At 44.8% G+C, this 24,658-nt stretch overlaps 2 protein-coding genes across 2 annotated transcripts in view; one reads left to right on the top strand and one right to left on the bottom strand.

Moving 5' to 3' along the window:
* SPACA9 (sperm acrosome associated 9) overlaps nucleotides 1-24,658 on the top strand; it is a gene marked incomplete at its 3' end in the record, with an annotated part of 375,668 nt that overhangs the window by 48,000 nt on the left and 303,010 nt on the right. The gene's annotated exons all lie outside the window — the stretch shown is intronic.
* AK8 (adenylate kinase 8) overlaps nucleotides 1-24,658 on the bottom strand; it is a gene marked incomplete at its 5' end in the record, with an annotated part of 296,745 nt that overhangs the window by 43,138 nt on the left and 228,949 nt on the right. Inside the window, one exon of the mRNA XM_082262784.1 lies at nucleotides 20,431-20,572. Within this exon, the coding sequence (XP_082118910.1) occupies nucleotides 20,431-20,572 (142 nt within the window). The remainder of the gene's footprint in view (nucleotides 1-20,430; nucleotides 20,573-24,658) is intronic.

The following is a 24,658-nucleotide window of genomic DNA, read 5'->3' as shown; positions in this document are numbered from 1 at the left end:
TACATATACGTATATTGTACATTCACATCAGTCCCTACCCTCAAGGAGCCTACAATCTAAGGTCCCTAATTCATATTCATACATATACTTGGGCCAATTTAGACAGGAGCCAATTAAACTACCAGCATGTCTTTGAAGTGTGGTAGGAAACCCACACTGGCACAGAGGGAACATGCAAACTCCAGGCAGGTAGTGCTGTGGTTGGGATTTGAATCTTACGATGTTTGGAGGATTCTGATGTCTCAGAGAGATAGAGGTTGAAGAAATTTGTTATCACACAATTTGTTAACTGGAAAATCTCCCTGCGTAATAAACAATTTGTTCACCCTTTAGTGCCGGTTCACACTACCGCGGCACGACTTCGGGGGCGACCTGTGAAGTCGCGTGCACCGCGACTTCGGCGTGACTTGCACGGACTTCATATAATGAATGTCTATGCAAGTTGCTCTGATGTCGCCCTGAAGTAGTACAGGAACTACTTTCTAAGTCGGAGCGACTTGAGTCGCTCCTATTAGAACGGTTCCCGTAGCACTGCATGGACCGCGACTTGTCAGGCTGACCAGTCGTCTGACAAGTCGTGGTAGTGTGAATGGGCACTTATCCCTCCAAGACTTCAGAAATTTCCCAACTATTGTAAGCAATGCTTGAAATTGGAAGAACCACTTCCTTTTTATCTTACAATTTATAGGCAGTCGTATTCTAAGCTGTCAAAGGGGTCATTTGGATGGAGCCATCCTTTATGTAGGAAGTGAGAACACCATACAGATGTCCTCTGCATGGTGCAAAACTGATGAAGTCTACGTAGATAAGGAACCCTGTGTGATACAGATTGGCAGGTCCTAAGCCTGTTTTCACACTGCCACCTTTGTGTAGACAATAGACGTACTTGCTGTCACCCCTTTAGAGTGAAGGATCTACAAGGTTCAAAGGTAGTGAACATTTTAGATGGACTTGCTTCAAAAGTAATTGCTTTTGTTCTCCACAGAGACTGACTGCAAACTGAGTAACAGACTTTCATAAACTAAGTTTTAACCTGTGTGGATGCTGTGATGACCCTCTGATGTCTCCTCCAAATGTAATTCACCAGGCCCTCTCAAGCAAGAAAGCTTCAAAGTCAGGCAAGCACGGCTCTCGTATCTCGACCACAAATGGAAATGCTAGAAGGTCAAAGGGGAACCATTTGCTTGAATGTAAAAAGCTGTTTCATTTTCTGACAACTTTTAGCTTTTTTAACTTCTGAAAGATTACAAGTGTTAGGTATGACAAAGCCGATGCGCACAAGCTTCCTCCATCAGCGCCATTTAAAGCCCTGACCTTTACAAGGACTATGCTCAATTTCAAGCTACGTGATTCTGGACAATAGGGCGGCCGTGTCTGTCCCTGCAGGGATGGAAGAATCTGAAATATCACCGGATCATTCTGCTCTGGAAAGGTGGACTAATAACAGAGATTAACCAGTGGCATGGCATGTAATATAGCCGGTTCTGATGTTGGCGTTGAGATAGGCCTGATAAAGTCAACTGTCTTTTGATGGCATCAGCTTACACAGAAAGACGGCGTACTCACATGACTTCAGTGCACAGAAAATGCACCTATTTGATCATTACAACTAAACTCAGATAAAAATACACCACTTAGTGCAGTTATATATTCATTAAATAAAAAAACCTTAGCTAGTGCAAGTACCTGAATCTGTTATACAGTATCAGAATTCGGAACTGGAAAAGAATGGGTCAGTACTAGGAGCCAGTCAGGCTCTGATACATACACATGTGCTTTCAAGAAACATGCTGAAAGAGGCAACAGAACGTAGATGGATATATAACAAAAAAAAAAAAAAACACCAGCTATTGAAATCATTTATTAATTAAAAATTCTGTTGCTGTGCTGTCATTGTCCAATCACTGGGTTGGAGCAGGGAGGGTATCAGTCTGTACTGCATCATTGCATTAGAGAAAAATGAGGCTCCCAACCAGACTGTGCTGCCTGGTAAGACTTTGTATATCTCAGGGCTGGGTGGACAAAAGTATAAATCATACGGCAGGAAAATATCTCCCATGTATTTATATCAATAGTTTATTTTCCCCATATGGGTCACCAAAAAAAACAAAAAAAAAATTTGTATTTTGCTGTTTACCTGGAGCTCAGCTTAAATAAATAATTTAGGCACTGAAGGATCCATCACTTCTCCCCTCGGTGGCAATAATAAGGTGACCAGTTTTCTAAAATTAAATCTGGGGACATATTTTTTTTTTTTTTATTGGCAAATGGCAAACTATTTAAAGCGGAGTTCCACCCTGGATTTTTTTTTTTTTTTTTTTTAATACCCCCGGGACAGTCAGGGCTAGTGCATTCCACAATGGCTAGCCTCTGATCTGTCCCGGGTTGCACTTACCTGTTAGGACAAATACTTACCTTGCAAACGTCTTGTCCAGCGCTGCCATCTCAGATGTGGGCAGCTTGAAGCCAGCGCGTCCTCTTCGGCGTCTTCTTCCGCCTTCTTTGGTCCCACGATGCTCTGCGCCGGCCCCGACGTCACTTCCGGGTCGCGCGCGTCATCCCTCCACAGCTTCTGGGCATGCCCAGAAGCTGTTTAGAAGGGGATGACGCGCGCGACCCGGAACTGACGTCGGGGCCGGTGCGGGCGCAATGATTCCTGGGAGCTATGACGTCCAGCTCCCAGGAATCATTGCAGAGCCAGGAAGTGACGACGGGCCGCGGCCGAGGAAGGAGGAAGAAGGAAGTAAGGTAAGTATTTTTTCTTCGCTACGAGGTAAGTAAAAAAAAAAAAAATATGCGATTATCCATTTGTTTTTCAGGTGACCCGGAGCGAGAAGATGGAGGTAAGTATAAAAATAGGGTGGAACTCCACTTTAAGGCTCCATGTACACGGGACGCTGGAAATGGACGTTTAGGAGCAGTTGGGCGTTTTTTTCAGAAGTCCCTGAACGCAGCTCCATGTTATCTTATCTGTCCATGTACACATGGTAGTTTACAGTCATTTGCAGGCAGTTGCGTTCAGGGACTTTTTTTAGAACGCAATTATATTGCGTTCGAACGTGTGTTTCCCGACGTTTCAAACGCAGAAACGCGGCCGAACGTGACTAAACGTGACTGAACGTGATGAACCTACGTTCAGCCACGTTATACGTTTTTTTTCTTCCATTCAAAATCAATGGTTCCCTATGGGAGCCTATTGATTTGAATGGAAGGCGCACCGCAAGTCAGATCAGGATGATCCGACTTGCGGCGCGACCTGCACTGTGAGAATCTTAAGGGGGAACTCCACCCAAAAATGGGAAAAAAATTGCGTGGGGTTCCCCCCCAGGTTCCAAACCAGGCCCTTCGGGTCCGGCATGGAATTTGAGGGTAGCCCCACGCCGAAAAAACGGCGTGGGGTCCCCCCCAAAATCCATACCAGACCCTTATCCGAGCATGCAGCCCGGCAGGCCAGGAAAGGGGAGGGGACGAGCGAGCGGCCCCACCCCCCCTGGACCACACCAGGCCACATGCCCTCAACATGGGGGGGTGTTGGTGCTTTGGGGCAGGGGGAGCTCTGCACCCCCCACCTCAAAGCACCCTGCCCCCATGTTGATGAGGACAAGGGCCTCATCCCCACAACCCTGGCCGGTGGTTGTGGGGGTCTGCGGGCAGGGGGCTGATCGGAATCTGGAAGCCCCCTTTAACAAGGGGGCCCCCCAGATCCCGGACCCCCTCCCTGTGTGAATGGGTATTGGGGTACACTGTACCCCTACCCATTCACCCCATAAAAGATAGTGTATGTAAATAAGGACAGGAGACGTTTTGGAAAGTTTATTAAAAATCTTCATCCGGCTCTTCGGGGTCTTCTCCTCTCCGGGGGTCTTCTGCTCTTTTGCTGTCCGCCCTTCTGCTGTCCTCTCTTCTTGTCTTCTCCTCTCCGGGGGTCTTCTGCTGTCTTCTCTCCGTGGGGTCTTCTGCTCTTTTGCTGTCCGCCCTTCTGCTGTCCTCTCCTCTCCGGGGGTCTTCTGCTGTCTTCTCTCCGTGGGGTCTTCGGCTCTTTGCTGTCCGCCCTTCTGATGTCCTCTCTTCTTGTCTTCTCCTCTCCGGTCTTCTGCTCTTGTGCTGTCGGCTGCCGGATCTCCTTCTTCCTCCGGTCCTCCTCCGACGACGTCTCCAGCGATTATGCCGGCCTCTGGTCTCTGCAGCTTATTATATAGCCATTAGGGGCGTGGCCGCCAGATGACATCATCGGGAGACCACGCCCCTTGTGTCACATGTGACGTCACATGTGACACAAGGGGCGTGGTCTCCCGATGACGTCATCTGGCGGCCACGCCCCTAATGGCTATATAATAAGCTGCAGAGACCAGAGGCCGGCATAATCGCTGGAGACGTCGTCGGAGGAGGACCGGAGGAAGAAGGAGAGCCGACAGCCGACAGCACAAGAGCAGAAGACCGGAGAGGAGAAGACAAGAAGAGAGGACATCAGAAGGGCGGACAGCAAAAGAGCCGAAGACCCCACGGAGAGAAGACAGCAGAAGACCCCCGGAGAGGAGAGGACAGCAGAAGGGCGGACAGCAAAAGAGCAGAAGACCCCACGGAGAGAAGACAGCAGAAGACCCCCGGAGAGGAGAAGACAAGAAGAGAGGACAGCAGAAGGGCGGACAGCAAAAGAGCAGAAGACCCCCGGAGAGGAGAAGACCCCGAAGAGCCGGATGAAGATTTTTAATAAACTTTCCAAAACGTCTCCTGTCCTTATTTACATACACTATCTTTTATGGGGTGAATGGGTAGGGGTACAGTGTACCCCAATACCCATTCACACAGGGAGGGGGTCCGGGATCTGGGGGGCCCCCTTGTTAAAGGGGGCTTCCAGATTCCGATCAGCCCCCTGCCCGCAGACCCCCACAACCACCGGCCAGGGTTGTGGGGATGAGGCCCTTGTCCTCATCAACATGGGGGCAGGGTGCTTTGAGGTGGGGGGTGCAGAGCTCCCCCTGCCCCAAAGCACCAACACCCCCCCATGTTGAGGGCATGTGGCCTGGTGTGGTCCAGGGGGGGTGGGGCCGCTCGCTCGTCCCCTCCCCTTTCCTGGCCTGCCGGGCTGCATGCTCGGATAAGGGTCTGGTATGGATTTTGGGGGGGACCCCACGCCGTTTTTTCGGCGTGGGGCTACCCTCAAATTCCATACCGGACCCGAAGGGCCTGGTTTGGAACCTGGGGGGGAACCCCACGCAATTTTTTTCCCATTTTTGGGTGGAGTTCCCCCTTAAGATTCTCACAGTGCAGGTCGCGCCGCAAGTCGGATCATCCTGATCTGACTTGCGGTGCGCCTTCCATTCAAATCAATAGGCTCCCATAGGGAGCCATTGATTTTGAATGGAGGCAGAAAAACGCTGCTAAAAGCAACGTGGCCAAACGTGCAATAACGCAAATGGAAAAAGCTACTGAAAGCACGTTTAACAGCTGCTTTTTCCCGGCGTCAGAAATAGCTTTGCAGGACGTTTTTTCTAACGTCTCGTGTACATGGAGCCTAATAAGCATATTTTCTCAAATGATATATGCAGTGTATGTGGTATTTGTTTATGGAATGATTGTATGATATATACGTTATTTATCACATTTCATCCATGAGATTAAAAAAAAAAGATACTTCTTAGACTTTTTTGGGATATGACTATCAAATTTTAAAGAGGTTGTAAACTCGTTCAAAAAATTTTTATTTTTTTTTACAACCTGCAAGAGAAAGACATAATGAGCTAGTATGCATCGCATACTAGCTCATTATGAAATACTTACCTCAGAACGAGCCCCCGCCGTGCCGCTCTCTTACCTGTATGACGAGCGACATGTTCGGTCGCCCGTCTTCCGGGATCGAGGCATCCGGCCATCTGATTGGCCGGAGCCGCGGTGACGTCACTCCCGCACACGCGCGCGGGAGCCTGACGGTCACGGCACAGGGCTCTGAAGGAACGGCACGATCAGCCGTTCCTTCAGAGCGCATGCGCCAGTGACGTCACTGGCTGCATTAAAGGTAAATATCACCTAAACCGTACATGTTTAGGAGATATTTACAGTACCTATAGGTAAGCCTTATACTTACCTATAGGTACAACTTCCTGAGGAGGGTTTACTTCCTCTTTAAGAAGATAAGATAGAGATGTAGGGATGGGGTGGATTTTTGGGTGTGCTATATTGCTTGAGGTAAAAGTGAGGGTGCTAATGCAGCACGCTACTGCACACCTGTGGGTGTGGCAAAAAAGAGGGTGTGGCTGGCAAGTGGGCGTGGTCAGCACATGGAGGTTTCTTCATGGCGTACAATGGTGATCAGTATGTCTTGGCCTCTGTATATCAATAAAAAGACACTATCACTACAATGTTCTAAAACATGGGTTGATTTGCATCTCTGTTATTATTATTGTGTGTAGGGTGTTTCACTATTATTTGCACATTGAAGCTCTGCAATTTTTCAAAATATTTTTGCAGAGGGTGACACCATCACTACTATTTTGCAATACATTGGTTTATTTGCACTGGATATTCATTTATAGGCTTAACCATTGCACTTATAAGTCCATTGTACAATTTTTAGATGAAGTGTAGGGCAGTGCTGCATTTTTTTGCTTTTTATTGATTCGCGTTAGATGAGGGAGCCAGCTAACAAGATTCTCCTATTGCTTTTGAGATTTTTTAGCTGCATGGTAGTTGTTTTACTTGATTTGTTATGTCCTCTGCTTACTGGTAACCACTTGCCCTGCATATTGGTGGTCAGTGTGCCCCTGTATGCTGGTGGTCAGTGTGCTACTGTATGCTGGTGTTCCGTGCAGGGTGCAGGAGGATGCTATATGCAGGGTGCAGGAGGATGCTATGTGCAGGGTGCAGGATGATCTATGTGCAGGGTGCAGGATGATGCTACATGCAGGGTGCAGGGGGGTGCTATGTGCAGGGCTCAGGAGGAGGATGCAGGAGTACAGAGTGCAGGGCTCAGGAGGATGCTACATACAGAGTGCAGGGCTCAGGAGGATGCTATGTACAGAGTGCAGGGCTCAGGAGGATGCTATATACAGAGTGCAGGGCTCAGTAGGATGCTACGTACAGAGTGCAGGGTTCAGGAGGATGCTATGTACAGAGTGCAGGGCTCAGAAGGATGCTACCTACAGAGTGCAGGGTTCAGGAGTGCATTATGTACAGAGTGCAAGGCTCAAGAGTGAATTACGTACAAAGCGCAAATTTCAGGAGTGCGTTACGTACAGAGCGCAAGATTCAGAATTGTATTACATACAGAGCACAAGGTTTAGGAATGCATTATGTACAGAGCGCAAGGCTCAGGGATGCATTATGTACAGAGCGCAAGGTTCAGGGATGCATTATGTACAGAGCGCAAGGTTCAGGAGTGCGGTGTACAGAGTGCAAGGTTCAGGAATGCATTAAGCATTACAGAGTGCAAGGTTCAGGAATACATTACATACAGAGTGCAAGATTCAGGAGTGTGTTGTACAGAGTGCAAGGTTCAGGAATCTGTTGTATAGAGTGCAAGGTTTAAGAATGCATTACGTACAGAGTACAAGGTTCAGGAGTGCGTTCTACAGAGTGCAAGGTTCAGAAATGTGTTGTACAGAGTGCAAAAAGCGTTGTACCGGGTGCTGTTTAGGAGATATTTACTTTGCATGCAGCCAGTGATGTCACTGGCGCATACACTCTGAAGGAATGGACGCTCGTGCCGTTCCTTCATTGCCCCGTGCCATGACCGTCGGCTCCCGCGCATGTGCGGGAGTGACGTCATCGCGGCTCCAGCCAATCAGATGGCCAGATGCCGCAAACCCGGAAGAAGGGCGACAGAACATGTCATCCATGAGAGAGGTGCGCGGTCGGCACTTCGGGGCTTCGTTCTAAGGTATTTCATAATGAGCTAGTATGCTCATTATGTGTTTGTCTTTCAGGTGTTCCTTTTTTTTTTTTTTTTTTTTTTTAAATTCTGAGGTTTACAACCTCTTTAAAGAACAATGCCACCAACAATTTTCTGCCAGGTCTTTACTGCTGAACAGAGCTCCATCCCCAGCAAAGTTGGGAAAGGTCTAAAGTGGGCCATAGATGAAACTTTCTTTCATTCGATTCTCCCATCAATACAGCCAGAAGCACATTCTGGAAGAATGGTCAAACATTCCCATAGACATACTACTAAACCTTGTGGGCAGCCTTCCCAGAAAACTTGAAGCTGTTATAGCTGCAAAGGATGGGCCAACCCAATATTGAACCCTATGGAACAAGACTTGGATGCCATTAGAGCGGAGTTCCAGCCTGGTGGGGGGGGAATAAAAGTCAGCAGCTACAAAAACTGTAGCTGCTGTCATTTAATATAAGGACACTTACCTTTCCAGGGAGCCCGCAATGTTGTCACTCGAAGCTGACGCATCCATCAGCTCACAGCCTGTTTTCTACTGCACATGTGCAAGTCATGCTGCGCATTTTAAATGGTCCCGCTGTCTTCTGGGACCTGTGTGTGTCTCCCAGAAGGCAGCGGGGGGAAGGAGGAGGGAAATGACGTAGGTCGCAGCAGGGCCCTTAAACAGAAGTGGGAGCGGGTACCTGTTTTTGACAGGCATCCACTCCCAATCCCCTCCCCTCCCCCAAAAGGTGCCAAATGTGGCACCAGAGGGGGGAAGGAAGCAGTAAAGCGGAGCTTCCACTTTTGGGTGGAACTCCGCTTTAAAGTTCATGTGCGTGTAAATACTTTTGGCAATATAGTGCATCGTAAATGTACCACAAACTACAGGTTTAGTTGCATAAATTACCTGTAATGAAGGATTTCCCACGTTGGGCAGGCAACTGGATCCTGGAGAGATTTTCACTACACGAATGCCTGTCCTCTTCCTGTCACTGGAGCTGCAACGGTTAAAGTAGAACTATAGGCAAAACTTTTTTTTTCTCATTTTTGGAGAGAGTAGGGGGGGGGGGGGAACTAGTGTCCCCATTGGAAGATTTCCTCTCTATTATTTTTTGGGGGACAACCCAAAATTTGCGATTTTCTTTTGCTTTCACTTTCAATGATAATGGTAAACAGGACAAATAGAGAGGGTGAATCTCCCTAATGGGGACACAGACAGCAATAAAAACTAGCAAACATTCTAATCCCTCTCCACTCTATCCAAAAAATTGCCTTTAGTTATTCTTCAACGTGTTCAGGTCTTCAGGCGGAACAGCAGTCCAGATGGTTCAACAGGGAAATACCCTCACCATTCTCCTCCTCTATTGAGAAAAGTTCTTTCAGTGATTACACTGCTTCTAACTCGATCTGTGAATCAGGGAGAGAATCTTGTGATTGTACAGACTTTCCACCATTTACATATTGTGTTACAGAAAGTGTAATCAATGAAATAACTTTTCTCAATGGAGGAGGAAGGAGGAGGAGGAGGCGTGTACCCATCGGACCTTCGTAATTGCTGTTCTTCCTGAAGACCCGAGAATGGTAACCACTGAAGTGCCAGAACTTCTGAGACAGGAAGGGGACTGGACATTCATGGAGTGAAGATTTCTCTAGGATCCAGATGCCTGCACAACATGGGACATGCTTCATTACAAGTAGGTGATGCAAAGCCCTAGGGACTTTTTTTTTTTTGCTAAACTTCAGCAAACTTTAATGAATGTGTAATGAATTTAATACCTTTAAACCTAAACTCCAGAAAAAAATATTATAATATATACACATACGTACATGTACATACACACACACACACACACACACAGTGGGTATAGAGAAGAATCACCCCCTTAAAAATAATCACATTTTGTTGCTTTGCAGCCTGAAATGAAGATAGACAGTTTTTGTTTTATCCAGCTGTATTTACTTCTAACATTCAATGAAAGATATAACACCAACATGTCAGAAAACAATTAAAAAAATCTAGTAGAATCATTGAGTTGGAAGAAGGACCCCTCCTAAAAATGACTTGTAAACTCAATCAGGTGTAGCTAATCACCTTCTCAATGGCACATGAAGCCATTCTACTTTCAGCTGTGACCAGCTGTGGTCATTCTGATTAGCTCAGCATGAAAAGAGCTTTCCTGGAGCATTTCATTCCCTGGCAGGGCAAGTGAAGCAAACAATCAACTATTAGTGGCAAGGCATTGTCACCGGGATCTCAGGGATAAAGTTATGGACAAGCACAAGTCAGGAGATAGATACAAAAAAATGTAAATTGCTTTATCAATGCCTAGAAGCACAGTGAAGTCTATGATTAAGAAGTGGAAGGTATTTGGTACAACATAGACCCTCCCTGGATCAGAACGTTGCTCCAAACTAGATGAAAGAGCCAGGAGGAAACTGGTCAGAGAGGCTACCAAGAGGCCTACAGCAACTCTGAAGCAGTTGCAAGAATTTATGACAAAGTGTAGTCATTGTGTGCATGTAACAACAATATCACAATTTTCTCCACAAATGTGGCTTGTATGGGAGTGTTACAAGAAAAAAGCCACTCCTCAAGAAAGTCTATATGCATTCATGACTGAGCTTTGCCAAAACGCACCTTGAAGATTCTAAAGCCACATGGAAAAAGGTGTTGTGGTCAGATGAGACAAAAACTGAATTATTTGGCCTCAACACCAAAGGATATGTCTGGCGGAAATTCAATGCAGCTCACCATCCAAATAACACCATTCCTCCTGCATGGAGGTGGTAATATCCTGTTATGGGGGTGGAGCACTTGTCAGGATAGAAGAAAAATGGATGGGGCAAAATACAAATTCTTGAGGAAACTTGTCAATGGGACGAAGGTTCCAACATGACAATGACCCAAAGCACACAGCAAAAATGAGCACACAGTGCTTAAAGGAGAAAAAGGTGAACGTTCCTGCATGGCCTAGTCAGAGCCCAGACTTAAACCTCATTGGGAATCTGTGGAATGACTTGAAGACTGCAATCCACAAACGGTCGCCTTCAAATTTAACTGAACTGGAGAAGTTCTGCAAAAAAAGAGTGGGCAAATATTGCAAAGTCTAGATGAGCAAAGTTAATAGAGGCAAATTCCAACACACGAAAGGCTTTAATTAATTGAGTAGCAAATTACTGATCTGCCGCACGCACACCCATGATCTCACCCACTCAGGACTCTAAATCCTAGGGTATGATGGGGTTTGTAGTCTCAGTGAGCAACAAACAATTACAGAAAGTGACATTGCCACTTCTGAGATACCTCCTCCCAGAGCCTGGGGATTGAACAGTGAAATTTATACAAAGTGCGCAATTTTAATAAAAATCACAAAAGCAGTTTTGCGTAAAGCTGAAATCCTGGAATTGATAAAAGTGCAAGCATACTATGAGTTAAGTCCAACAAGGTGCATGCCACCTCCTAGACTTATCTCAATTATTTACATCTGACAGGTTTATGGCTCTCCCTGCATGATACACTTGGAGCTCTGAGAGGAGAGAAGCACACATATCAGCTATGCCCCACCCCCCAGTGTCCCATTCACAGGCCCTTCCCCCTGCTGCCCATTCATAGAACACTTTATGTTTTGTGAATGAGTTGACATAATACAAAGGCTTCTGTGACTGAGCAGGAGAAGGGGAGGTTTGGGCATAGCAGCTGTATCAACGTAAAGTAGCTGAGACCAGAATTTTGGTCAGAGGTGGTGAACTTGATAAACACTGTGGGAAATTTTTCGGTGGTTATGGACCCTGCAATCCTCCTTTTGGGTATATGTGTATATGGGTATATGTGACACTGTTACCTCCAACACTCCAACTGTTATCTCCAACACTACAACTGTTCATATTTTATGTAGCGTTCTATGCCAGAAAGGCTAACCTCTCCAAATGGAAACCTCCTACGATCTTGCAATGGAGATCTATAAGTAGATTCAGTTTTACAGGTATATAACCTCATGTACATGAGCCTGAAAATGCCCTAAGAGGTTCAAAAAAATATGGGGAGCTTGGGTTAAAGCCTAAAACTCTGATAACTCTGGGACTCTCTTTCGGTGCTAACAGAATAATAGGTGGTACTGCTGTGTCTTGCCATCTCCCCCTCTTTCTCTCCCCCCTCCCTACAGGGAGATTTATACTGACTGTCTCCTATAAGCCATTTAGAGGACTAGGCCCAACATGAATATATTTGATTCTCTAGATCATGGGTGTCCAACCTTTTGGCTTCTCTGGGCCACATTGAGTGTAGAGAAATTCTTGGGCCGCATATAAAATATATACTTTCGTTAAGGTATATAAGTAAGTGCTATGGGAACCATTCTAATAGGAGCGACTCAAGTCGCTCCGACTTAGAAAAAGGTTCCTGTACTACTTTTGACAGAAGTCGGAGTGACTTGCATTGACTTCCATTATGTGAAGTCCATGCAAGTCGCGCCGAAGTCGCAGTGAACGGCGACTTCACTAGTCACCCCCGAAGTCGTGTCGCCATAGTGTGAACCAACTCTAACTGTTCTATTTTCTTTTTTGTTTGTATGTACTGTTTATTTCTTTTGAGATAAATAAAACATTTTCTGTTAAAGTAGCGGAGACCAGAGCATTCAGCATCAGAGCTCTGGAAACATATCTTTCTGGAGCACAATAAACTTGTCAGTTGTCGATAATAGAGATAAGTCTAGGAGATGGCATGCACCTCATTGGACTTAACTCATAGTATGCCTGCACTTTTATCAAAGTCGATGAATTTCTGGAGTTCAGGTTTAACTATCAACACATGGCTACAGTTCCGTCCCGGAGTTCTTCTTCAAGTTAAAGTTGTACACAAGGCCATATACCTTGTATCTGATCTGGTCTTCCATGATTAGTATTTCCATGAATCAGTATTTAATGAAGCCCTCCACTAAAATGATTACCCAACAGCAGTATGCTGGAGAGGACAGGCTAATCATAATTAAAAAAGCTGAACTAGCTTCTTTCATAACTGAACTCCCTGGCACTGGGTTCCTGGAAAGCTCTTCAGGGTATATGACAACTTGTACAGGCACCTCTGGATGACTGTTGTGCACATTTGCCTACAACTAAGGGGAGCAAGGGTGGCCACAAGTTAGCTTTAATAGTGCCGTCTGTAACTTTCAATGTGTTTTTAGCTTCAGCTTCAGATTAAATAAAGAAGTAGCAAAGCTTGCTAAGCATGTTAAAAGATTTTTTTTTTAAAGCTACAGCAAGCAATTTAATTCTGTACTCAGCCATTCCAGAATGGAGTTTTAAGAGCTTTCACTTTTGTCCACATAAAAAAAAACCTATGCAATTGGTTACTTGGTCTTATTGGAAAGAGAAGACTAGCAAATCTGAGCTTGGATCCATCAGAACAGCTGCTTGAGCTTTTGCTTATGTGATCAGCACTGTTGAAAGCACGGAGCAGCATTTTCTCCAATCAATACTGGCATGTCTGATAATATTGTTTATGTTCCTTGTAGAAACAGGGGGTCTTATGAAACAGAAATACTCAGATCTCCCGCTATATATTCAATCCTGCCTTGGGGAGAAGAAATGCAGCATGCTATTGGAATCCATATCCTAAGATAAATATTCTAGTCCAGTCTTAGTAAACTGGCAGATAATAGCAGCAAGGATGGGTCACTGAGGTTTTATTAGCTCAATTAACGGGGAGTAAGAGAAGGCTTATACCGCCATCTCCACAGGCTGGCAGAACTGCGCTGCTAGTAATGGTGTTATTAACCTTTACCAGACGCCGGATTTGGCTGCAGCTTCCAGCTCCATTCCCCGGTTCAAGTCTTTATTAATAGGCTGTTTACTGTGCTTAATCCACACGGGAGTTGGCTGCGGAACAATTCCTGGGCCTTGTTTTAGAGGCAGCAGAGTCAATACTGCACTTCTGCATTATAAGCTCTTAAAGTGTACTGAGCAGATGATTGATCCTTCAAGATATAATTTTGATGAACAAGGCAGGCAGGGAAACCATTTGCCTGTAAGTTGTCTACATCTATATCCAAAGCCAAAACGCACTTCTAAAAAGGGAAAGCATTCACCAGGAAACTGTAATGGCTTTGAATCAAATTTTTTTAACCAATTTTTATTTTATCTGTTTATATAGGACCTTTATTTTTATTTTTTTAAGAAAAAATTGGATTTTTGTACTTACCATAGAGTTCATCGACGGACACAGTGCTCTATAAATCATAACTACTGGGTTATATTGTCTCCTCCAGGAGTAGAACTAGTCAGAACCAAAAAACCTGGCTACGCCCATGGGCTGTCCTCAGCTGGTATATAGCCCCCCTCTTTGCTCTAGGTAATCAGTTTAGTAGCAAGCAGTATTAGAAGTATCAGAACTCCATAGAGGTACAAAAATCCCATTTTCTCTTTCGTTCATCAATGGACACAGCGCTCCATAAATCATAACAAGCAAAAAATTGGGGGAGCAAACCCTGAACATGTATATCTAAAGCCGGTGCAGCTATGGACCAAGCAACATGTATATTAAAAAAGAATAGCGCAACCATGCAAAAGAAATGACTATTAAATATGGAGACAATCCATAAATAAAAATGGGACTAAACCCCCATTTTTATTTATGGATTGTCTCCATATTTAATAGTCATTTCTTTTGCATGGTTGCGCTATTCTTTTTTAATAGAAATCATAACTACTGGGACGTCCAAAAGCAGTGCCAAAATGAAAATGAGGGGTGGGGAAAATAACCAAAGACTAAACATAGGAGCCTTAACTGGGACACAGGAGCCCCGTCTGAAAAATAAAAGTTTAAAGAAAAACATCCCTCAAGAGGGAACAGCCCCTCTTAAACTGCAGTCCGCCAAAAGAAGCATCCGCAGATGCCAAAGCATCTACCTTATAGAATTTTGTGAAGGTATGCACGGACGACCAAGTGGTCACCTTGCAAACTTGCGATATTGATGCCTTATGACGGAAGGCCAAAGATGTACTCAGCGCCCGAGTAGAGTGCTACGTGATAGGGAAAGGTGGAACCTGACCTTTAATGGAATAGGCCTGAGTCTTCGCCTGTCTGATCCATCTGGAGATGGTAGCCGAAGAAGCGGCCAGCCCTTTTCTTGGTCCGTCCATAACCACAAATCACACGAACCACGTCCAAGGTATGCAAAGCAAATTCCTTGAGATGAGCTGGCTTGGGACACAAGGAAGGTAACACAATGTCCTCATTCAAATGGAAGTCAGAGACAACTTTGGGCAGCAATGATGGACAGAGACGAAGAACCACTTTATCCCTATGGGCCACTAAATAGGGACTGTGACAGGATAATGCCACCAATTGTGATACCCTGCAGGCCGAGGTAATAGCCACCAAGAACTTCACCTTCTGGGATAACGTAGACAAGGAAATCTCCTGAATATTCTCAAATGGAGGTTTCTGGAGAACCGAAAGTACTAAATTTAAATCCCATGGCGGAAAAGGAGACCGTACAGGTGGAGCCACATGTTGATCCTCTTGAATGAAGGTACGAACTAAAGAGTGCATGGCTAGAGGTCGCTGAAAGAAGATTGCTAGGGTAGACACATGGCCCTTGATGGTACTCAAGGCCAACTTCTGATCAACGCCTAGTTGAAGAAAGGATAACATCGGAGCCACAGAAAAGGATCAAGGATGAGCGCCAATTGACTCCAAGAAATGTATGCTTTCCATGTATGATGGTATATCTTGCTGGAAGACAACTTCCTCGCCTTCACCATAGTAGGGATCACTGTTCCAGACAGACCTCTATCCCTCAGTACCTGGCTTTCAATAGCTAAGCCATTAAAACCAGCGACTGTAAAGCAGGATGGTAGATCAGCCCTTGGGACAACTGGTCTTCTCTGAGAGGAAGCCCCCAAGGGACATTTATGGCCCCCAGACTGATTGGGAGATCCTCGCCTTGATTTCCCGTGTGGGAATTGCGGAAGAAGCCTGAGCCGAGGAAGATACTGGCCTTAAAGTGGCCCTTGGATGCCTGCGATGTCTGCTAGAGGAACCCGTGATCTCGCCACCAAACTCTGTATCCTCCTGTGGAGCCGAACCTGCCAAAGGAGCTGCATGTAAGACTGTGCAAATAGAAATGTCTTGAAGGTGGATACCCCTAGACTCAGAACCTGTATGCAAAATGGGAGAGAGAACTATCTGTGTGACAGCAGTTGGTGAATCACGGCCTGCGGTTCCTGAGTTTGTCCAGAGGAAGGACCACCCTGGTCAGAATTAGAATCAAACCTAGGTAAATCAATTCCCTGGACAGGGATAGGGGGGACCTTAGGTAGTTTGGACATCACCTGAACCTTTGCACGAATGAAATCTGCACAAGGAGACTCAGGACCTAAAAAACCTGAAAAGGACAAGCTTTGTCCCTCTTTCTGGGTACCCACAAACGAGTCATTTCATGGATCCCCTTGACGCTCATGAAGGAGATCCACGAGGTCGGAAACCAGAGAAGATGTCCCCACACCCCAATAATGGGTGAGGGCACACCTTTATGCTGAAGGGGTCTTGTCTGCGGGTCCGGAGAAGCTAGCTCTAGGCTTACTAGTCCAAGGATGCTTGGAACCTCCTGGGGAAGATTTGAACGCTCCATTACCCTTATTCTCCATCCCAAAAGCACAAAATAATTTTCTATGTGCTGAGAAGGAGGGCCCCCATCTGTGACGAGGCTCCTTCCCTTTCATGGACTATGGCAGGAAGGTACTCTTCTCCTCAATAATACCCTTAATGATGTCATCCAGGGTAGCCCCAAACAGGCGATCGCTTTGAAAGGGCAGATCAATGAGAGCTTTCTTAGAGGCTTGGTCTGCGGACCAATTCTTAAGACACAGCACATGCCTAATCACCACCGCTGAAATAGAAAGTTTGGACAGCACAGGAGCTGTATCCAAAGATGAATCACAAATAAACTGCAGCCCATAGTCCAAATGGGCTGCTAAATCAAAATAAGAAGCAGGGACCTGCTCACCCCCCAGGCCCTGGCGCAAAAGCTTGGTCCATTCAGTTAGGGTCTGAGACACCAGGGCTGAGGCAAAGACTGGCCACAATATCGAACCAGCCATAGCCACAGCCTCCCCTCTCCTTTTAGCTGGGTCCTTATAGGATGGGGATTCCTCTACTGGGATCATGGTAGCTTTGTTCAACCTGGAAACAGGAGGGTCCACCATTGGTGGACAACGTCACTTCCGGCCACCATGGAACACTTGCTGGTTACGGCGTTTGCGGAAGTAACCTTGCATTTTACACTCTTGTTTTTATCCTCTGTTTTCTAAGTATGTTTTTTACTGCGCAATAATACTTCAACCTACGGTACTTCACTAGAAACAGCAAATTACCGTGTTTGGGGGGCCAATACCCCTGACTAATAGTATAAACAATTAAGGAAAAGATGGGGCTTTACGGTACTTCACTATTGGCTCCTTTGCTCTGTTCTGAACTTGAGGAATATCTGGATTATCCGAGAGGTATACTGGGGAGTTCTTGACTCCATCCATGTGACCCATCGGTTTACTAAAGCCAAGCCTGTTTGACTCCCAGACTGAAAAGCTGGGGAGTCCATTGTCTCTGGTAAGTAGGGACACAGAGGGGGTGTGTGTCACATCACGGAGTGAATTTATGTGGAGCACTTCAGCACAAGAGCACTTTTGATTATTGATTTTATGGGACATTTCTAGACTTTTGGATTTTTGTTTTTTATGTGTACATGAGGCAACCGCTGTATTGTTGTATTTCCATATTTACAAGTGATTAACACTTTGTGCACAGCTGCTGCAGATATCTTTTCACTGTTCTCCCTTTCATTTAGATTTTAACCATAGCGCGAATATTTATTTTATTTTATCACCATATTTAGTCATCACAATGTACTACAAATAGGCATAATCACACCAGTGAGGTCCATCCAGTGCTCCCCTGCCGGTAACTCGTCTAAACACCTCCCTCTCCAGATCCCAGTGCTTACCAGCGTATAAAGCTGCAATGCAATGATAGCTTGATTGGTTCACATTAAAAAACTTTCCACTCTTATACTGACCTTGGGGATTGTAAGAAGATCATATAACCAGGGCAGCTGTTAGAAATGATGGGGCCCCCCTATAGCCGTCCTGATGCCCCCCCCCAACCCTGCTTGGCCCCTCTGTTGACCTGAGGGGACCCAGGGAAATTTAATTTAAGCCCTGGTAAGCAAGTAGGAGTGGGAGTGTGCTGTAATAAAAATGATTTAATCAATTAGGCAGATATTAACAATAAAGCTGCCCTGGGCCCCCCTTTATAGCGGATGGGGCCTGGACCCGGTACAACAGGATCGGTCGTACTGCCTTATCAGTGGCCCTGCATATAACGGTAGGTTTTAGGGAGGTACAACAGTATTTGAAATTACATTACAGTTTTCCTGGACAAGTTTTCCTTCCAAGCTGAACCCCAGGCAAGCAGCTCAGTACACGCTGAAAGTGTTGCAATTTCCAAATTATCTGTAATTCTGTGTAGTCATTCTAGTCATCCAGACCTAATGCCAGACAGCACAGCCAGGTCCTCTCTTTTTTTCAGCATGTTCACCATTAGCACATGTGCACTGTGAACAAAGACTGATTGGCTCCTATTAATCCCTCCCACTATCAGTCTGGGTGCTGCAGTACAGGGGATTAAATACTAGAATTAGCACAAATTCAGTTAAAGTTAAAACACATTTAAAGGAAAACTACTGAATATTGAAAGAAATATCTAGGAAGTCATTGCTGGCTCTTCTTCTGCAAATACTAGTTGCCTGACCGTTATGCTCTTCTGTTGGTTTTGACAGTTCCCTAGTTACCCAAAACATATACAACCTAAAGTAGTTTGCAACTACACTGCTCAAAAAAATTAAAGGAACACTTTGAAAACAAATCAGATCTCAAAGGGGAAAAATATCACGCTGGATATCTATACTGATATGGACTGGGTAATGTGTTAGGAAGGAAAGGATGCCACATCTTTTGATGGAAATTAAAATGATCAACCTACAGAGGGCTGAATTCAAAGACACCCCGAAAACCAAAGAGAAAAAATGATGCAGCAGGCTAGTCTATTTTGCTGAAAGTTCATTGCAGGAACTCAAAATGGTACTCAGTAGTTTGTATGGCCCCCACATGCTTGTATGCATGCCTGACAGCATCGGGCATGCTCCTAATGAGATAATGGATGGTGTCCTGGGGTATTTCCTCCCAGATCTGGGCGAGAGCATCACTGAGCTCCTGAATAGACTGAGGTGCAACCTGGCAGTGTCGGATGGACCGCAACATAATGTCCCAGAAGTGTTCTATTGGATTTAAGCAAGGCGAGCGTGGGGGCCTTTCAATGTTATAAATTCCTTCATCCTCCAGGAATGTATGAGATTTTAGACAACTAAAAATGTACTGGAGATTTTAGTTGACTAAAAATTGTCTAAAACTAAAATAATTCAGATGACTAAAATACGACTAAAATTAAAAGAACATTTAAGTCAAAAGACTAAGATATGACTAAAATTAAAATGGCATTTTAGTCAAAAGACTATGACTAAAACTAAATTGAAAATTTTCTGCCAAAATAAACACTGGGGGTAGCCGGTATTTTTTCATCTGTGTGTTGGACCAGCGACAAGGGGAGGATGCAGGCCAGAATTTTTTTCAGGTGTGTATTGGACCGGCTATAAGGGGAGGTTGGAGGCCGGTATTTTTTCAGGTGTGTGTTGGCCCGGCGACAAGGGAAGGATGGAGGCCGTTTTTTTTTCAGGTTTGTGTTGGACCGGCAAAAAGGGGAGGATGGAGGCCGGTATTTTTTCAGGTGTGTGTTGGCCCGGTGACAAGGGGAGGATGGAGGCTGGGTATTGTCATGCACCAGGAGGAACCCAGGACCCACTGCACCAGTGTAGGGTCTGACAATGGGTCCAAGGATTTCATCCTGATACCTAATGGCAGTCAGGTTTCCATTGTCTAGCCTGTAGAGGTCAGTTTCGTTCCTCCATTGATATGCCTGAACGATGCTACAGGCAGCATAACGTTCTCCACGACTTCTCCAGACTCTTTCACGTCTGTCATATGTGCTCAGGGTAAATCTGCTCTCATCTGTGAAAAGTACAGGGCGCCAGTGGCGGACTTGCCAATTCTGCTGTTAAACGGCAAATGCCAGTTGAGCTCCACGGTGCTGGACAGTGAGAACAGGTCCCACTAGAGGATGTCAGGCCCTCAGGCCACCCTCATGAAGTCTGTTTCTGATTGTTTGGTCAGAGACATTAACACCAGTGGCCTGCTGGAGGTCATTTTGTAGGGCTCTGGTACTGCTCATCCTGTTCCTCCTTGCACAAAGGAGCAGATACCAGTCCTACTGATGGGTTAAGGGTTTCTGTAACCACGGTGATGGGATATTTCCCCAGAATAGACATTGACAACGCTAAAATTGTAGCTAACCCTACCCCTTGTATGAAAATCATAAAAGAAAAGTTTTGTCTAAAGTTTCACTTGAATCTGGAAAACGTGAAATACAGAAGCAGGTTTGAAGGAAGTAGTCTCACCTGTTGGGAATAAAGCCGGCGTCGTTCAGTAGACTGGCCTGCTCCAGGTCTCTTGGGAATCCATGAAGTACCCAGCCACGTGTGCTGCACTCCAGCCTGCTGAGACGATCAGTGAGGGCCCTCAGGACAAGATTATCCGGAACTGAGAACAAAGAGCATACCATCACTATTACAGGTAATGGCAAATCTGTGCTTCTCCTAGATAGCGGCCACAAGCATTATTTCAGTGCATATGTGCTGTAGATTCTTAAAGGAGTTTAACATTTCACCTAATAATTTCTTTCCCTATTAGTTGAAAGGGAATGTATAACACTTTTAGTCTTTATTTTTAATCTATAAATTTAAAACTGATCCAATACACACTCTGGAAACAATGTTGGACTTTCTAATTAGAAAGCCTAGCACTGCATGACATCTTGATGGCAGCCTGTGTGTAACTGTCTGCAGCTGGCCATAGATGAATCCCTTTTTTTTTTTTTTTAAATAAGCCTGCGAGCTGATTGAAAAAAAAAAATGGAATTTCCCATCCACACAAACGAGGTGGATGAAGGACATGGTACATGTGCCATTGTATTCTGACAGCAGGGATTCTCTGCTGTCAGAATACACTGATCAGAGGCTGCAGGCGGCTGATGGAGAAAAGTTTTCCAACAAGCCTGTACTTATCTCTTTAAAAACCATTACATTTTATTTAAAAGTATAACAAATACACTCACATCTAAAACTGCCCTTGGTTTGGTGCACATCAATATATAGCAGAGACATTGAATGCATTGCTCCTTAGGCTCGATTCACATCTATTGCTATTGCCTATTGCTTTTGAGCGTTTCTGTAATGCTTTTTGCTGAGCTGTCCACTTTTTTTACTGTGATTTTGCCACAATTTTACCGCGAATTGTGTTTTTATGCTTTTTTTTACACGGTAAAAACATACTACATGCTTTTCTGAAGCTTCTATATTAAAGTCTATTGAATCAAAAAAGCAAAAAAAAAAACACTGTTTTGGGTTTAACCGCTTTCGAACTGCCCACCGCGGAAATACTGCGTCTGTTGCGCGCCTGCAGCTAGGGGGCGAGCTCCCGACCCCACTCGGCAGTGGGGACTCCAATTCACAGGGCAGGGGGCTCCAATTGCCGCTTGACACCCACGATCACTCCCCGCTGAGAGAGAAGAACGATCAGCTGTTGTAAACACAGCCGACCGTTCTTCTCTCTGGAATGATCATAGAGCTCCTGTGATCCTACTATATAGGATCATAGGTCTCTGTGATCATTTCACAAGCCCCGCCCCCATACAGTTAGAAACATGCCCCTAGGTACACATTTAACCCTTTGATCGCCCCTGGGTTAACCCCCTTCCCAGTCAATGAGATTATTACAGTAACGGTGCATATTTTTAGCACTGATTACTGTAGTAATGTCACTGGTCCCCCCAAAAGTGTCAAAAATGTCAGTTAGGGGTCCGATCTGTCCGCCGCAATGTCACAGTCCCACTAAAAATCGCAGATCGCCGCCATTACTGGTAAAAAAAACAATAAAAATGACATAAATCTTTCTTTGGGCAAACCAATCAATATACACTTATTGGGATTTTTTTTACAAAATATGTAGCAGAATACAAATTGGCCTAAAAGAATGAAAAAATTTAGATTTTTACATTTTTTTATTGGCAATGTTTTATAGCAGGAAGTAAAAAATATTGTTTTTTATTTTCAGACTTGTCGCTCTTTTTTATGTTTATAGCGCAAAAATAAAAATCGCACAGGTGATCAAATACTACCAAAAGAAAGCTCTGTTTGTGGGGAAAAATGACATCAATTTTATTTGGGTACAGCGTCGCACGACCGCCCAATTGTCAGTTAAAGTAACTCAGTGCCGAATCCCAAAAAATGGCCTGGTCATTAAGGTGGAAAACCTTCCAGTCCAGAAGTGGTTAAAGTGGTATTAAACTCAAAAGCAAACACTTCTTATACTGTAGCTTACCAACTCTTACATGTGATGCTGCAACAGTTTTCTTTTTTTGGACTTTCAGACTTTTTTTTTCATCATGCAATTCAGCCAGCAAGTCTGATGTTTTTCACAGCACAAACTCTCCAGCAGAATGTATCCGTTTACATGGCTGAGACAAACCACCGACCACCGATATGTTTCACAGCTTGGTATCACTGCCTATACTAGCCCTGAAGACGACCTTCTGATTCTTAGGGCAAGCTATCTAATCATTTGTTGTCCTCCAGTAACCACAGATATGGTGAATTCTTTGGCATTCTGCGACCACTAGAATCTGCCCTACCATACTTTGTCTATTTATTCTTCTTTTATTTCTTGTTTGTACTTGCACTTGTTCTAGCTCTTATTATTTGGTCATTTCTGTGAGCCTGATACATTACTGTTACATTTATGTTTTTATACTTTGCTCACAGTGTTTTTTTTTTTACCTCTTTATTGTATGTCCCTGAAAACTCTAATAAAAAGATTAAACATAAAATGATCGGCTTTTATTTATTCATGCAAAACCTTGATCCCATAAGAAGAACATTTTTGTTTCCTGTAACTGATTATAAAGTATGAGCCAGTGTTTGGCTTTAATTCCTTGGTGCAGTGTTTCTCAACCTTTTTCCAGTCGGGGAGCCCTTGAAAAGAATTTTCAGTCTTGAGGCACCCCTGTCCAAGGCTTAGTTCATGTTACTGTGTGTCATGGAACACACACAAAAATGCGCTCATTCCCAACACACAGACAAATGCTCTGCTCTTTAGGGGTGCTATTAATTCTTAATGGTACCCCACACATTGGAAAACATGGGGTGCTTTTGGTGCGGCCCAATTAAAAAAAAAAAGTGCCAGGGACTTCTTTCCCTGCATTTACGCGGGTAGAGAAGCCCATTGTAATGAATGGGCTGCCCTACACGAAGCAGGCAGTCACACAAATGTGAACCAAGGGCTTGTTCACATGTCATGTTGGAGGGGCGGTAAAACCACATGGTTGAGCTGTTTTTACCACCCCCGACTTCTCCCCCCTTTAGCTGCAAAGGCGGCATGCTGTGGCTGCAGCTGGAGGTATACCCAGGGTAAATGGGGCTGCACTGCAACCACACCGCAACTGTATGAATTGCATGGTTGCGGTGTGGTAGTGCTGCACTTACAGGCTTAAAACAGGTGGTGAGGACATATTGCCACCTGTTAAATGCTTCTGAAAAGCGATCTGAGCGTGGACAAAAGCAGTTCTGATGGTACAGGAATAGGGGGGGGGGGGGGTCAGGATTAAAACATAAATACACACACACATATATACAGTGCCTTGCGAAAGTATTCGGCCCCCTTGAACTTTGCGACCTTTTGCCACATTTCAGGCTTCAAACATAAAGATATAAAACTGTCATTTTTTGTGAAGAATCAACAACAAGTGGGACACAATCATGAAGTGGAACGAAATTTATTGGATATTTCAAACTTTGTTAACAAATAAAAAACTGAAAAATTGGGTGTGCAAAATTATTCAGCCCCTTTACTTTCAGTGCAGCAAACTCTCTCCAGAAGTTCAGTGAGGATCTCTGAATGATCCAATGTTGACCTAAATGACTAATGATGATAAATAGAATCCACCTGTGTGTAATCAAGTCTCCGTATAAATGCACCTGCACTGTGATAGTCTCAGAGGTCCGTTTAAAGCGCAGAGAGCATCATGAAGAACAAGGAACACACCAGGCAGGTCCGAGATACTGTTGTGGAGAAGTTTAAAGCCGGATTTGGATACAAAAAGATTTCCCAAGCTTTAAACATCCCAAGGAGCACTGTGCAAGCGATAATATTGAAATGGAAGGAGTATCAGACCACTGCAAATCTACGAAGACCTGGCCGTCCCTCTAAACTTTCAGCTCATACAAGGAGAAGACTGATCAGAGATGCAGCCAAGAGGCCCATGATCACTCTGGATGAACTGCAGAGATCTACAGCTGAGGTGGGAGACTCTGTCCATAGGACAACAATCAGTCGTATACTGCACAAATCTGGCCTTTATGAAAGAGTGGCAAGAAGAAAGCCATTTCTTAAAGATATCCTTAAAAAGTGTTGTTTAAAGTTTGTCACAAGCCACCTGGGAGACACACCAAACATGTGGAAGAAGGTGCTCTGGTCAGATGAAAGCAAAATCAAACTTTTTGGCAACAATGCAAAACGATATGTTTGGCGTAAAAGCAACAAAGCTCATCACCCTGAACACACCATCCCCAC

This window comes from Pelophylax lessonae (genome assembly GCF_965119305.1).
Source record: "Pelophylax lessonae genome assembly, chromosome: 7".
NCBI classification, from domain to species: Eukaryota; Metazoa; Chordata; class Amphibia; order Anura; family Ranidae; genus Pelophylax; species Pelophylax lessonae.
Note: the sequence above shows the minus strand (reverse complement) of the source record. Positions and strands in the feature narration are given on the sequence as shown.